The 16,727-nt window shown below is 42.4% G+C and overlaps 1 protein-coding gene across 1 annotated transcript in view; it reads right to left on the bottom strand.

Annotated features, from left to right (window-relative positions):
- Nucleotides 1-2,326: 2,326 nt before the first annotated feature.
- Nucleotides 2,327-16,727, bottom strand: part of Rgs22 (regulator of G protein signaling 22) — a gene marked incomplete at its 5' end in the record, with an annotated part of 136,632 nt that continues 122,231 nt past the window's right edge. Inside the window, 6 exons of the mRNA XM_059247030.1 lie at nt 2,327-2,468; nt 3,204-3,253; nt 3,652-3,745; nt 5,691-5,783; nt 8,224-8,379; nt 12,789-12,968. Coding sequence (XP_059103013.1) covers nt 3,249-3,253; nt 3,652-3,745; nt 5,691-5,783; nt 8,224-8,379; nt 12,789-12,968 — 528 coding nt within the window. The remainder of the gene's footprint in view (nt 2,469-3,203; nt 3,254-3,651; nt 3,746-5,690; nt 5,784-8,223; nt 8,380-12,788; nt 12,969-16,727) is intronic.

The following is a 16,727-nucleotide window of genomic DNA, read 5'->3' as shown; positions in this document are numbered from 1 at the left end:
AAGGGAAGGAGAAATAAAGGTTCTCTAAGTCTCAAATAGAGCTGCCTTGCAAGAAATGTCAAAACAACAAGAGAAGAAAAACTGTATAGGTTAGAAACTTTATCTGTATAAAGAAAGGAAGAATATCAGGGAAGGAATAAGTGAAAATAAGTAGTATGTATTAGATAACTCCTTATGGAGTTTACTTTCATTGTGGCAAGGTTAGCCACTGGGCAAAGAAACTGGTCTTGCCTTTGACTGCAGACAATGGGCTGTGTAGACTGGACATGAGGACACAGAGGAAAAAAAGAGTGTTTAACTTTGTCAAAACAAGGCAGGACAGTCTTCAAAATTCCTGTTTCACTGAAAAGTTTGCCAGATATTCTGGGCCTATAGGCTGAAGATGGATGCCCCAACATTGCAAAGGAACTTTGGGTGACTGTCCAGGCATTCAAATGTCTCTGTTGTTAGGTAATAGTACATCCTTCTGGGTCTTTGATGGAGTTAAAGACTAAATAATTCGAGTTATAGTTTTCCTTAGTTATGATAGAAAGTAAGTTAGGTATAAAACTTTGGACTCACTAAGATAAGATAGATAATGTAGCATTTTCTCTGAATTTGCTAAATGCAAATGGACTGAATATTGTAAATTAATTCTTACTTGATAACTTTTTGTTGTATATAGTTTTACTATAATGTTAAAACCTTTCTTTTTATTTATACAAAAAGGGGGAAATGTTGTAGAATATTATTTTAAGATATGTTACATTTGTTTATGCTGTGGAACATTTGTTTAATGATGCAAAGATGTATTGTATTCTTTTATGTTGCATTTATTTAACTCTATGAAGCTGTGTTACTTTGCCTGTCTAAAACACTTGACGGTCTAATAAAGAGCTGAACAGTCAATAGTGAGGCAGGAGAAAGGATAGGCGGGGCAGGCAGGCAGAGAGAATAAATAGAAGGAGAAATCTGGGAGGAAAAAGGAGGAGGAACAGGAGAACAAGGAGAGGACACCAGAGGCCAGCCACACAGCCACACAGTAAGAGTGAAAGTAAGATATGCAGAAATAAAAAAAGGAAAAAGTCCAGAGGCAAAAGGTAGATGGGATAATTTAAAGTAAAGAAAAGCTAGCAAGAAACAAGTCAAACTAAGGCCGGGCATTTATAATTAAGAATAAGCCTCCATGTGTGATTTGTTTGGGAGCTGGGTGGCGAGCTAAGAGTTACAAAAAAAAAAAAAAAAACCAAACAAACAAAAAACCCTACATTGTATTTTATTTTTATCTTAATTTTCTTCATATCCTACAATGTTTGTACTACCCAGGACATCTAATCTGAAAGTGGGCTTTCATTAGTTGTAATGAACCTTGAAGACTCTGGGAAAACCAGAAATTTCAAAAGAATTATAACTAATATGTTGAGAGGACAGAAAATTGAACCACAAGAAAACAAACAAACCAACAAAATCTCAACTGAAAGCAAAGGAGGCAGGACAGGAACCACAAGAGCTTGGTGAAACAGTGGCCAGTTCCACAGCCACCAGAGGATTTCTGGACATTTTATCGAGCAGGGCAAGGTGGTCCACACATTGTCTGGTAATCCTGAAGACTCAGGAGGGTCAAGGACAGCTGCACAGCACAGCAGGAGCCTCACCTCCAAACCCAGAACCATCTGTTAGTCCCTTCTTTAGGAGAAACGTGAAGTATGCCAGCTGATACTTTGCCCATTTAAAATTCCAAACAACCTAGAGATTTGGGATGACAGTTTTGTCTTTGAAAAGACCCTCTGGGACTGTGTGGGACTGTAGAACATAGTTTCTAACCTGGGTTGTAGTTCTTGGAGGTCCTGAGTTATGTGGGCCACAAACGCCCCTCTCAGGTCACTCCTTCCACGTCCTCCTTTCCCAGGACGCACATCGGAAGGTGTGTCTGGTTCTCTTTTGCCACAGCTGTAGCCCTGGACCAGAGCACTATTTCTTTCTGCCCTAACAGTGTGCCTCAATGAACAGTCTGTGGTGTGAGTCTGTGTGGAAGTCACCTAGGCATCTGGTAATGATGGCAATTTCAGAGTATCTCCCATGAGTAACTGGAAGGTTTGCATGGAGTGCCCCATGGAGTCTTAAATGCTAACCCACATCATGTGGGCCTTGTACACATTGCTCTGTAAAAACCACTGCTTCAGCATAGTCTCATCATAGCCAGGAATGAGGTGGAAGGCTCTTCTATTTCTTGGGTTAATTATACTAGGAATAGTCACACCCTTAGTCACCCAATGAATAATAGATCTGCTAACCAGAGTAAGCCTGCCAGGAACATTTGTTGAAAGATTGCTCAAGGGGCATAATATTGCTTTTTCCTTAAGGACTATAATAGGCAAACAATTTTAATTCTTCTAGCCTAGATAGTATAGTATTCTAAAGTAATGCAGACTATCCAAAAACTTGGGTTTTCAGCTTCTCATGTTAGTTAAAGTTGGCTTAAGGAAATCCTGCAAAAGAAAAAAAAATGAATGAGAAAAGATATCCAAACAATAATGATAAAAATTTAAAAGAGCTTTCCACTAGAAACAAATAAATGTGGTGTCCTCAATGTTCAGGGCATTATGAAGTTAACCTAAGAGGTGGGGGACTTTGAGGGTGTGGTGTGGAGGCTGACTAGAAAGAAAAAAAGATCAGCAGCCTGAGAACATTAGTCACCCCCTCCCCACAAGCCCCCAAGTGCTGGAAAATGGGATTCTGTGAAACCAGATAAGACAGAGGGTAAGAGAGGTGCCTTCATGGGCTACTTTTAGTATATGGCCTAGCTGTTCACATGCACACCACATTTTGCCTCTAGAATGCTCTGGAAAGGGCTTGTTAAACTCTAACATTAGAATCCAGTAAAATCTTACAGGTCCATCAGTATCTGAATGGAGAGGGATCTAGGCTTGGCGTTTAGTGTGTTATACACTCCCAGCTTAGAGGAGCTTAGGAAGCCTGAGCTAGTAATGCACATTTCCCCTCCCAGGTTCTTGATGGTGTAGAGTAAACAGAAGCAATTATCCCTGGAGAAATCTCCTCTTGGGAGACTGTACATAAATCAGAAGACTAGCTGTTCCTACCCTTTGGTTTGGTAGTGAGGCATGAGTGTGTGATCAGTGTGTCTGGGCATGTGGTTTGGGTCTGTGTAGATTTGTCTGTGTGGGAAGGTGTTTAGTCAAAGGGAGTCTCACACTCTGGCTTACCTGGCACCTATCAGCAGCAGAATGTGAACACGGGCTTGAATGTTGCTACCCTGGAAAACAGGAGAAGTATTAGGTATGGGTCCTTATTACTCCTCCTTAGCAGAGGAGAAATTCTAGAGACACAGAGAGACTGAGCATTCTCCTAACTGGAGGGTGAGAAGTTGGTGGTGGGGAGAGTGGGTGCCTCTGGTTCTGGAAGGTTAGCAAAGAGGCAGAAAAAGGACCAGAGCTGAGGATGACCACTGGGAACCGACTCTGAGTGCTGTGGAGAGACAAGTTCTCCTTCAAAGACAGCAGAGCCAGTGGGAAGCTTAAGCACATTTGTGAAAGGTGACGCACCTGCACAGAGGTGAGAGAAAGGGACAAAGTGAAGCGTCTGCTGCAAACTCCAGGAAGTAGTCTGCGTGAGGCGTCCACAGAGCGACTCTGCACAGGAGGCAAAAGTTACCTGTAAACATCTTTCTTTCCATTTCCTCTTGAATTTTCAGAAGAATTCGCTCCTGTTCCAAGGCTTCTATATACTTTGAATAGCACCAGGTTGGCTGAAAAAAGTAATTTCAAACTTAATTATTAAAAATTTTGCCAGATTTCCCTCAGGAAACAAACTAGATGTAAAATAAATCTTTACTATTCCTTTATTTAAACTTTTTATTGACATATAACACGTACCAAGGAAAGTACATCTTAGGTATGGTGGCTCATGCCTGTAATTCCAGTGTGAATGGGTCTGAGGCAGGAAGATAAGCTTAGTTTTGAGGCTAGCCTGGGGTACATATTAAAGCCCAGGCTAGCCTGGACTATACAGTGATACTGTTTAAAAAAACAAAATAAATTGAAACAAAGAGGGATATATTTGAGATATTTCTGTCGTATATCTTTTTTGTTGTTGTTTTGTTTTTTTTGAGACAGGGTTTCTCTTTGTAGCTTTGGCGCCTTTCCTGATCTCGCTCTGTAGACCAGGCTGGCCTCGAACTCACAGAGATCCTCCTGGCTCTGCCTCCTGAGTGCTAGGATTAAAGGCGTTCGCCACCAATACACAGTTGTATATCTCAAATGATAATACAAATTTTCCCCATTTATGCATTTTCATCTTTTTAACTGTGTACCACAGATCATTATCAACCTACTTTATTCTACTTTCATAAGAATATTTATTCCATAACAAAGCTACTTCTGTCTGTAGCCTTGACCTGAATCTGTAAATTCTCTGAGTGAGGAAGAATGTGAGGATGATGATACAGTTGACCACTGAACAAAGTCACAAGAGCTTATGGATACAGTAAGAGTGACTCAGTTATCTTTATCCTGATTATGAACTTAGGTGCTTATAAAACAGCTAAGATTATTTTGGGGGTGATAGTTTTGAATTTAGGCTGACTACTGAATAATAGTAATTGATTATTATTCCCTAATTTTCTAGAGTGACAACATGCAGAAATAAAAAAGCAAAAGTCAGTAGTAAATATGAATATTTTTAAGGTGCCTCTGACATCCAGAAGCCATTCAGTTTCCTACAGAAGGGACACGATTGTCATCAACGACATCATCATTATCAGCATCATCACCCTTTCTCTTTTTGCTCAAAGGAGATTCTATGCCTCGTTTCGGGCAGCAGAGTAAACTTGGATGCCGACAGAGCTCAGGACAAAGCCTCTATGTCCACATCCCTCACTTAAGCTTATGGTGTACTTCCAACAGGTCATGCCGATCATTTGCTGATGCATGAACTGGCCATCATCCACTTCAGATAGATCTGTCAGTACACGTCTCTACAAAATCAGCCATTTCTCTTCTTCCATGAGAGTTTTATAGCCTATCAGTTATCTCAGTAGGGTAACAACTTATTTGGCATTTTTAAGTGCAGAAAACATTGTTTTATGAGTTAGCATTCTCCTAAGATGCAAACTTTTTAATATAAGTCATTAAAAATGGATATAAATTAAACTCATGTTTCCGAGAATTGGTATGAAGGCACTAGTTATAAACAAAGGAATGCAAATGTATTAGGTGGTGGGCATGTACTACAAAGAATCAAGAAACAGACTAAGTATTTCGCATTCTCCTCCATCTCTGAACTCAGCACATCAATCTATGGTTGGTTGTCGGATTCATACCTTTTTCTTCAGGAAAAGATTGTCACTTCACTGTCTTCAAGTTCAACCTTTGTGAGCTAAGGAAGAACTCAGCGAAGGACCACATGCCTAGTATGTACAAGGCCCTGAATTTCAATTCCCGCATGCTCTGGGGAAGCACTTCCAAACCCATAAAACACGATTTTCCTTTATTATACTGTCCGTGATCGGGTAATGTACATGTTCTCTACAGGCTGGAGGACATTTTCTTCCAGTCTCTCTGAGGATTACCATTTTAGCCCACTTTTATATCTGTACCATACACGGGCCCATTTCACCGACAACCTCCTGCTGCTGAGTGACCAAGTCACTGTGCACCCACTGCTCTGGAGAGGAAGTGGCCCTGGCGTCTTACCTGCCGACCATAAGCTTGCAGGCCCAGTAAGGATTCGCTGGCTAAAGGAGCTTTGGTTAGAGAGCCTGTGGTGCTTGCGTACTGCTTGACGGCCTGTAAGGAAAAAGGAAGTTATTCCCAAACAAGTCACGAGACCTTAAGAAGGTACAGTATCACATAAGAAATTAGTTCATGGTGATACTACACTTGAAGCCTCAAGCCAGTCACTTTGATCTTTAATGTTGGCATATTATTACAAAAACATTGAAAATAAATGAGACAAATAATGAGGCAGAACATAAAAATCCAAGCATCAAAGAAGGACTACAGTTCTCATGAACATAGAGCCAGATTTTCCACTAGGGAAAATGCATGGGCATAGAATTATAATCTGCCTACAAATGGAATCAAGGTGTATGTGCTCCTTTTTCATGTAGGTGTATTGGGCTATGTCCCAATACGAAGAAATGCAGAACTGAAAGGCAGGCCTTGGATTGCTTAGCACCAAGTGTTTGCAGAACAGTATCTCTGTTGTGTGGTAAAATGAACACACAATGTCCACTGTGGTGGCTGATGGTCTCATGCACTCAGGTATTTGCTGAATGGTGACATGAGTAACTGTGCCGTTACGTTGTGTGGACAAATAGAGTATGCCTGATGCCTACCTTCATTCTTTCAAGTGGAAACTAAGGTCATTTCCAACTTTGTATATTAGAAATCAGTCAGTATACATACATCTGTGTTCATTTTTATGATTGTCTCATGCGTAGTAATTTCCTAGAAACATGTTAGCTGAACTAGAAAGAATGAACATGTTAAAAAAATGTGTTGTCAAACAAGTGTGTATGTGTGTTCGTAAGTGTACAGATACATCTGAATACGGAGCCCAGAGAACAGCCTTGGGTGTTGCTTCTCAGCACGGTGTTTATGAGACAGGGTCTTTCTTTCTTTTTTCTTTTCTTTTATTAAGAAATTTTCTATTCATTTTACATACCAACCATAGATCCCCCTCTCCTCCCTCCTCTTAGCCCCGGCCTTCCTCCTCAACCCACCCCCAATCCCACCTCCTCCAAGGCAAGGCCTCCCATGGGGAGTCAGCAGAGCCTGGTACATTCAGTTGAGGCAGGTCCAAGGCCCTCCCCCCGCACCAAGGCTGTGTAAGGTGTCCCACCATAGGCAGTGGGCTCCAAAAAGCCTGCACATGCACCAGGGACAGGTCCTGATCCCACTGCCAGGGGCCTTAAGCAGGTCAAGCTACACAAGAGGACAGGGTCTTTCATTCCTAAGGTAGGCTAGGCTGCTGGCCAGTGAGCCCTAGGGATCCTCCTGTCTCTGTCTCCCAGCGCTGGATTACAAGCACATGCCACCATGCCCAGCTTATTCACATGGTGCTAGGGACCAAACTCACAGCACTTTACTGGCTGAACCATCTTGTCAGCCCCCAAAGCTTGAAATTTGTATTTAGTTACATTGATGCAACACTGTTTTTATGATCTTGGTATTAAACTGGATGTTCAATTAAAACTTTTCCTAAGTCTTCTTCAGTCACATTCTTCAGGTGGTCTAACTCCATTTAACTCCTCTCAAGAATGAAAATGGGTGATGTAGTTGATGCCATTTTGATAGAAAGATCTCAATGACTGTGAAGACAGTTGGTCTTTTTAGTGGGCTGCATATATCCTTTCAACCCTGTCCTCTGGGATACAAGTGTTGTGACTGTCTCCATTTACTGACAAGATGAGAACTTGGAGAACTGAACTGCTTTGCTTAAGATGACCGAATTGACCGAGGGATGGCTTGATCTGCCACACAAGCCTGGTAGCTTGAGTTGGATCTCCCTGAGCTCATGTAGAGATGGAAGAAGCAGACTTCAGAGGGTGTAGGCCCTGGCTGCCAAGCCTGATCACATTCTTGAATTTGACCTTTGGGACTCAATAGTGGAAGGAGAGAACTGACTCTGACGGTTGTCCTCTGACCTCCACATGCACACTGTGGCATAAAAGCTGGGTGTAGTCAGGCCCCCTGTTACCCCAGAGCTGTGGGCATGGAGACCAGAGGATCACCGGGCCAGGCTATTTCACTGTGGGACCCTGCCTCTAGTAATAGAGCAGAGTGTGATAGAAAAGGACATGAGTTCCTGCTCTGGCATCTACATGTGCATACATAGGCACCCCCACACATGCATACACACACATCACACACATACACCTCTCTCTCTCTCTCTCTCTCTCTCTCTCTCTCTCTCTCTCTCTCTCTCTCTCTCACACACACACACACACACACACACACACACGAGGAACATCACTCCAGTGGATGGAAGCTGTTGGTGTTGTCTAGAGGAATCAAGAGACCCTTCATGAAGAAGAGAACATATCTGTCATTAATTTTGGGAAACTCAAGAACAGTCTGAGAGCTGTGAATGAAGGCTTTAAGTCACTAAACCCTGTGTTCCATAACTCCTCTGCATATTTCCCTATCCCACATTCTTCTATAAACCACACATATCACCTTATTTTTTAGAAGTGTGATTCCATCTAGAGTGATCCGGTCTTACCTTTCCGATCCTGTCTTCCTCGGACTCTGACATTCTCTTTTTCTGCTTGTATTCTTGTCTTCTCTCTAAAACACTCATAATTTTTTCATCTGTTAAATTCTTCCTAAACTCACAAAACTGTGGCCAAAACTTAAACAGAACTCCAAAAATTGTCATCTGTAAAAAAAAGTACGTCTCCGATTACAATTTTCTACAAATGTACCGAATTAACTCTAACTTGCCCCAATAATGAATTAACTTCTCCATCCTCAATGCACACTGCATCCTCTCCACCTTATCGTTTGCAGACGGAGAGCAGTGAGCTCAGCGTGAGCTTCAGCGTCTTTTCCACCAATGAGAAGTCCTTTAAACACTCACAGGGTACACTTAAAAGAGACTTTATTCTTTATGTTTCCCTAACCAATTGATTACATTAATAAAGACTCCATTAGGTCTTTTTAAACAAGAAATTCATGTTTTCTTTTAAACTGCCCTGGTTGGTGAGCCGCACTCCGAAGTTTTATGCAAGTATTCCAAGTATTCAGTTCTTCAAGGGAACTCTCCCCCCACCCCCCAGCCCTTCTCTGTCTTTTAGAGAAAGGAAATACCATTTTGCCTCTGGAAAGGCTCTTAAACAAAGCTGCAGATCTGAGAATAAATCTTGAGTAACTTTTAAATGATACAATCTCTTTTATGTGAGAGCATGAAAAAGTAACATTTAAAAAGCAAAACGGTATCCCAGACCAATGCTCTATGAGGACACTGCACATTAAGTGATTAATTGTGATATTTATGGAGATAAGAGTAACCGCTGTAACTCCCGTGCTGGGGTTTTACATTAGCTCCAGAGGTGTACATTACTTCCAAGAAGGTAGGACTTGCCACATCAAATCAAGCCCAACATCTTATGGCTAAGAGTGTCCTTGAAGAAAAATGAGCCTTCCCATTAGGCTCCAGGCCAGCTCTGTTAGGGTAAAAGAGGAATGTTTTCCAAGTCAATGCTTGAGTCTTGAATTAGCAAAAGTCACTACTCACATTTTCTAGTCATGAATATAACTACTTATTCACTCTTTTTGTTGTTGTTTGTTTGTTTGTTTCTCCGTAGCCTGGAATAGCTGTCCTGAAACTTACTCTGTAGACCAGGCTAGCCTTGAACTCACAGAGATCCACTTACTTCTACCTCTTGAGTGCTGGGATTAAAGGTGTGTGCCACCACCACCCAGCAAAAAGTACTTTTTGTTTTGTTTTTATTTTTGTGTTTTGTTTGTTTTTTGAGGCAGGGTTTCTCTGTGTGTGGCCCTGGCTGTCCTGGAACTCTCTCTGTAGACCAGGCTGGCCTCAGTTCACAGAGATCCTCCTGTCTCTGCCTCCCAAGTACTGGGATTAAAGGCGAGCGCCACTATTCCCCAGCTATTAGTCACTTTTTTTTTTTTTTTTTTTTTTTTTTAAAGATAGGGTTTCTCTGTGTGACAGTCCTGGGTGTCCTAGAACTCACTTTGTAGACCAGGCTGGTCTCAAGCTCACAGAGAGCCACCTGCCTCTGCCTCCCGAGTGCTGGGATCAAAGGCTGCACCACCACTGCTATTATTCACTCCTTTTAAAATACAATCTTCGCAAAGCTACACAGAGAAACCCTGTCTCTAAAAAACCAAAAAATAAAAAAATAAAATAAATAAAATAAAATAAAATACAATCTTGTCATTGTATTCTGTAACTCTTTAGGAGCATGAATGTAAAAATTTGGAGATGTGTGCCCATGGATGCCTTAGTGACAAAGCATTAAACTGATTCTGAATGACATCATTCTATCCATGGGTTAGTGCATCAGCCCTCATCAGATGCTTCTATTTGCAGTAGATGGTGATTAACACAAAAATCCAAAACTTTCCAAGGTGCAGAGAAGAAGAAACTCTAGAATGTATAGCCCCAAATGGAACATCTATACCACACCCCCTCCTTACAAAGGCTCGGGAATCATTGCAGAAAAGGGGACAGAAAGAATGTAAGAAGCAGAGGGAGTGGATGACCACAAGGACACATCTGGACAGAGCAGGGCAGCTTCACATGTGAACTCACGCAGCTGTGACAGTGTGCACAGCATCCGTGCAAGCCCAAGCCACACCAGATTCCAGCATGGAGTTGGGAATCAGGCACAAAATCCCAACCCTAGAGGGGGAGCCATCGGCAACTGGCAGCTGTTGAGAGAGGGGGAGTCAGTCTTCTAAGAAGGTAGCTCCCTGTAAAATACCAAACTTCAGTAGAAGGCCACACATCAAGATTATTTGGGCAGCACAAATTTGGTCTGGATGGGTTTTAAAAAGAAAAGACACTAAGTTGGGTAGGTAGGCAAGAGGGCTGGGTCTGAAAAGAGTTGAGGGAGGTTGTGAATACAATAAAAGCATGTTATATGAGTGTGTGTGTGTGTGTGTGTGTGTGTGTGTGTGTGTATGTGTGTAGATGTAAGGTACGCTATGCGTCTCTTCAGCTTGAATGCTTGGCTTAGTAGTTGGCATCTACTATCCCTACTTCTCAGTTATCTCTGTAAAACCTGAGACATTCTTTCTTGTAAATGTTATCCTACCAGGACCCAAGCTTTCAATGGAAGGCATTAAAAATGTTATAATCCCCAAAAATGCAGTTGACGTTTGAGGCTAATATTGGTTATTAATACACATTCTCCTGTACCTGCAGAACCTTAAAAATGACCAGATTCTAAGATATATTAATGTATCTAGGTCTGCCTCGCTCACTACCAGCAGATGAGAAACCTTCAGGCGCCTGGCAGTGGTGTGGGGACAGACAGGGGCTAAACTGATGCAAGGCTAGAAGAGCAACTTCTAATTTGTGACTCAGCCCTTTGGTTCCACTTTGCTCTCATTTCCAAGTTGACCTTACACTCTTCTGTCATGACATCTCACACATCCTCGTGGTCAGAAATACCTACTCTACATTTAGACCACAAAGATGAGTAAGAAACACTGTCCTCACAGACTTGACAATCTCCTTTGGATTTCATGTTTTAAGTCTCACGACAGGGACAAACACAAGGGAGAGGAGAGTACTGCACGAAGCTCAGGACTAAAGATGGAAAAGTCCATTTATGGAACCACAGCCATTTCAGCGACCCTGGGGAAGAGAGAACGGGGTGGGAAGAGATGCAACTATAGATCTGGAGCAAATTGACTTTGCTCTGTGGGCAGTGGGAGACAGCAAAGCATTTCCAGCAGAGGCTGGCATGATCCCACGCCCTTCTGAGACATCTGCTTGCTGTGTGTTGGTTGGAGAGAGCCCAGAGACCACAGCTTTGGTAATGGTGAGAGGTCTGCAGATCTGAAGTGGTATGGAAGTGAAGAAAAACTGATAGTATGTCACAACAGGAGATAATGACTGAGTTTTAAGGATTGATCGAATGTGGGGTTAAGGGAGTGAAGGAGAAGAAGGACATAAAGACAGCTACCAGATCTCGGGCTCGCATCTCAGAGCTGCCCCTCGGCAAACAGAAATAATTCCGGATTTGAGGAAAGAGGACCTGAAATGAAGACTCTGTATTTTCAGATGTCGTAAGGTGCCTCTCTGACTCCACCTCAGGAAATCAGATAGTGGAAACCTGAGGACATGGGTCCTGCTCTGGACGTCCACGCTCCGACCTGAGATCGGACACAGAGGAGCATGTCTTGTTCTGGTGTATCAGGCCTGCAAGGCGAGGCCAAGTCCCCGGATCTTAGCAGATGCCGCAGTGTTGGTACCATGCTTTCTCCGTTTCTCTCTTGCACATCCTCAATCACTCCTCTGCCTGTCTTAATGCATAATTTGGATTGTGAGTCCACTTTCAGTCCCTTAGTGGACTTGAATACAGCTGGTTTACAAATGAATGCTAAGGGATAATGGCCTTTTTCCATGCCCCAGGGCAATCACACTCCAAATCTGTTTCATATCACTTAGTTTGTGACATGGCCTTCCTCGTTACCCCTATTATAACTTATTTTTTTAATCATTTTTTAGGAACAACATCACTAAAAGGGTTTTCAAAATGCAAATAAATTATACCCACCAAGTCAATGTTTTCTATTATTTATCTTAAAAAGAAGTAACTTGAGCAGGTTAAAAGAGGCATGAGTTTCCTCTCATGAGTGTATGTACTTTATGCTGGTTGAGCACTTAAATCTCCTCTTACTTTTTTATAAGCTATGTGAATATTTCAATCTTTAAAAATATACACATTTTAAGGCACACATATTTTACACATTTTTGTGGTAGTGGATATTTTAAAAGGGAATATGAATAGTGGGAAAGGAAGGAGGAGTTACCTGGAGTATTTTTACAATTTGTAGATAAAAACAGTAACTGTGAAAAGTCAAAGTATATTATTTAGTTCATTTATGGCATTATCAATAATGCAGTATGTAAGTTACTAGTTTTGTATATTTTAGTGGTATAGGCAGAAGATATCTACGTTAAAGAGATCAAACCCCAGTACTACTGGGGAGATTAAAATCTTGCCATACAAGAGTCATGTAAAAGCTTTGAAGAACACGTTGACTGCTGGTGTATTTAACACATGCTCAGCCACTGCCTTCAGCTCTTACCTGTGCCTCTCGGAACACATATGGTCCCAGCTCCTTCCGGTGTTCAATTATCTTCTGGGCCTGCTCAACTGGAATATCGATCTGCAAAGCTGGCGGGATACAGGAGTTGATGAAGCAGTTGATGATGGTCGTGATCTTCTTCTGGATGATGGACTCATCACAATGTGAGTGGCACAGATCCTGAAGAAGGAGAGGAGAGACAGAGCAGACGCCATCAGTGCATTTCCAGAGCACTTTACAGTCTATACCTCTTAGCTTGGGCTTGTGAGGGCACGGCGACATGCCAGAACTATCTTTAAAAATCCTTTCTTTTAGACCCAGGGAGCCTGTCACTTTGGTGCACGTGCCTTGCTTTCATTTAATCTGTCACTAGTTTCCCGAAGCAGAGATAGTGTTAACGCCTGGTGTTAACAGCTATACTGTCCATTTAGTACCTGCCACATGCCAGGCACTGCTCAGTCTCCTTGGAGGAGACATGTGAAAGCCTATTGCTCAAAACTGGGATGGAGTCCTAGCAGAACACTGAGAATCTGCATTTAGCAAATTACAGCTAGTTATAAAAGCTTTCCGAGCGGGGCGGTGGTGGCACACACCTTTAATCCCAGCACTCGGGAGGCAGAGGCAGGCGGATCTCTGTGAGTTCGAGGCCAGCCTGGGCTACAGAGTGAATTCCAGGAACAGTGCAAAGCTACACAGAGAAACCCTGTCTCGAAAAACCAAAACAAAAACAAAAAGCTTTCCATCCTGACTGCTGCCACAAGAAGCTAGCAAAAATCTGCCTGTTGCTGTTAAACAAGAAAGTCCTTACAATTACTTAGGATCCATAATACTCCAGTCATCTCATCTGTATGAGGTGCTCTTACATCACTGTGAACAAATACAAGGAAAAGCAACTTTGATATGGGCAGGGTGTCCTCCATCTGGTGTACAGCTCCAGGGGTTCAAGACCCCAGTCCTTGGCTAGGTGGATTCTGGGTGCCAGTGAAGCAAAACCTCCTGTTGGCCGAGCATGTGGTGGAGTTTTCTCACTTCTTGGCAGATAGGAAGCAGGAGAGAGGGGACCAGGGTTGAGGCCTACGTCCTTCAAGGTCATGCCCTAGTAACCCATCCTTACGAGGTCCTACCTCTACTTCTCAAAACAGTGCCTCCAGCTGGCAACCAAGTATTCACCAACTGCCACATGAGCCCCTGGGGGACATTTCGTGTTTCAACCATAACATCACCACATTATTCCTTCTAGAAGGATTTTAAAAGTAGTGATAGTACATTAAAATGTTCTAGTTTTAAAGTCACAGTTGAAGACAGTATTTTTTAATAGATAGCTTGGCTTGAATTACAGCATTTTTATGTCAAGATTTTTGCTCTGTAAATCAGTTGAAAGCAAACAAATTTGGAAACTTCTAATTCTAGGCCAGAAATGAGCTAACACTGAGTAAGTACTTGGGGGATACCAGTTACTGTAAGAGATGCTTTAGGGTATCAAAGAAAGGAAACTTGGTACCAGGCATGTGAAAGTTTGTGTAGGGTTTACCATATGTTATGTAGAAGAAAAGCTTGATACTAATATTTCATTATAAACAGCATGTCTATTCAACTTAGCATCAACTCAGAAAAAGCCTATTTGCACTGCATAAATTTGGTATATTACCAACTATTCACTGTTTACCATTACTTGTAGGATTAGTATATAATTACTTGGTGAACTTGATTATAATTATGGAATACAAACTTGTAAAGTAAAAACAAGTTTGCAATGTTACAGAATACTAATTCTGACTAATGGGATAGAACTTAGAATCATAACTGATATTTTTTCCCAATTTCTTTTTTTTTTCTTTCCAAGACAAGATCTTACTATATAGCCCTGGCTGTCCTGGAACTCACTTCGTAGACCAGGCTGGCCTGGAACTCACAGAGATCCACCTGCCTCTGCCTCCTGGGTGCTGGGATTAAAGGTTCTTGCCTTGTTAACTCTCACCCACTACTAGGGTTAAGAATGCTTTCCTCTAGTAAGCTTTCTGGGGTTCCTTCAGTCGATAGAGATGCCATCTTACCCTCTTCCCTAACATCCTGGGGCTTGGATGTGTCTTGTTCACCCATTCATCTGTCTCCCTTTAGATACTGTAAGTCTGAAAGGAAACACTACTTGGTCTTTGTTGTATCCTTAGCATTCAGCTTAGCCCTTAGTGTCAAGGGGTGGAGTCAATAACAAACCTGAGATTAGAATACATCCTCCCAATTTTTTTCTCTACAGATACTCACATGAACACAGACTTCATATGAAGTCCTATTACTGCTCAGTAACTAGCTCTAGAGAAATCAATAGGTAAACATTATTTTACATCACAAATCATTCTCCTAAATGATTTTTATTGACTGTAGAGATGAATCAACATCTCAATTAAGTACACAATATCCTGTTGTAGACTTGGTTCTTTCTGAATTTTCACAATCCGGAACACCATTTGTCCAAGATTACTGGAGCTGTCTCTTTGCTTATTTCCAGTGTCACTACTAGGCTGCAACACAGCTTTGTGGCTAACGACAGAGGCACCAGAAACACGATGACTTGGTTGAAATTCCACCCCTGTTGCTTCATGAGCTATCTCATGTTGGACGTTTCTTAGCTGTTCCCTGTTTTAGCATCCTCACCTGTAAAATGCTAACTATAGCACCCCTGATATCACAGAATTCTTGTGAATAATAAACCCATGATTACAAGACAAGCATTAAAATGATCCCTGTCAGATGGGAAACAATAAGAGTAAGTCGTGGGTGTCAAGGCAATCTGACTGTGACATCTGTGACCCCATTGACTGCTGGGGTTGATTTGGCAGGTCCAGCTGGCTAGGTGGGTGTCCCATTCCTCCATGATGACTCCATGTGTCTCTCCCAAAGCTGCATGGTCCATGGTAGAGGATGACCATTCTTCCATCAAGAGTATATGATTAGTTGCACTCCCCTGCTAGGACCTCCAAACAAGTTTTCAAAGTAAGCTGTCTAAGAGTTAGTCCAGTATGAGATTTCCAGGTAGACTGCCTTCCAACTGTCACACTCTCTTAAGACCTAATACAGATCAATACTTCCACTGAGACCTTCCTAACTTACCATCCCTCCATCTCAACCATCACCTGCTCTGAGCTAAAGTTCCCCTCATCAGAACATGGTCATAACTGACACTCCTTCTTAGTCATGAGGACATGCTTTGTGGATCCAGAGTATAAAGCCATCACTGGGAGGTGGTGAGGATGGAGCCTACCTGGAAGAAGCAGGTCACTGGGACCTGTCACTGGCCTACGCTGTCCTTTTCCTTCCTGTTTTGCCTTTCTCTGCTTCCTGTCTGCCACAGTGTCTACTGTTGTTCTTCCACACTCTGTCGGGCATGATGGACTGAGTGTCTGAAACCATGAGCTAAAATAAGTACCTCCTCTCTCTAAGCTGTTCTCTCAAGTATTTTGGTCATGGTAATATAAAGTCAGAGCACAATTATTAACTGCACAGCTGGCAAGGTGTGGCAATACACACCTATAACGCCAGTACTCAAGAGGCGTGTCTCAGTTAGTGTTTTCTATTGCTGTGATCAAACACCGTGACCAAAAAGCAACTTGTGGATGAAAGGGTTTATTTGGCTTACACTTCAGCATTACTGTTCATCAGTGAAGGACATCAGGGCAGGTACTCAAACAGGGCAGGAACTGATGCAGAGGCCATGGAAGGGTGCTGCTTACTGGCTTGCTTCCCATGGCTTGCCCAGCCTGCTTCTTAAAGAACCCAGGACTGCCAGACTCCCAGGGATGGCCCCACCCACTGTGGGTTGGTCTTTCCCCATCAATCACTAATTAAGGAAATGCCCTGCAGGCTTTCCCACAGCCTGATCTTGTTGGAGAATTTTCTCAACAGAGGCTCTCTCATCTCTAGTGACTCTAGCTTGTGTCAAGT

Source organism: Peromyscus eremicus, chromosome 20 (assembly GCF_949786415.1).
Source record: "Peromyscus eremicus chromosome 20, PerEre_H2_v1, whole genome shotgun sequence".
Taxonomy (NCBI): Eukaryota; Metazoa; Chordata; class Mammalia; order Rodentia; family Cricetidae; genus Peromyscus; species Peromyscus eremicus.
This window is presented reverse-complemented; position numbering and strand designations above follow the sequence as displayed.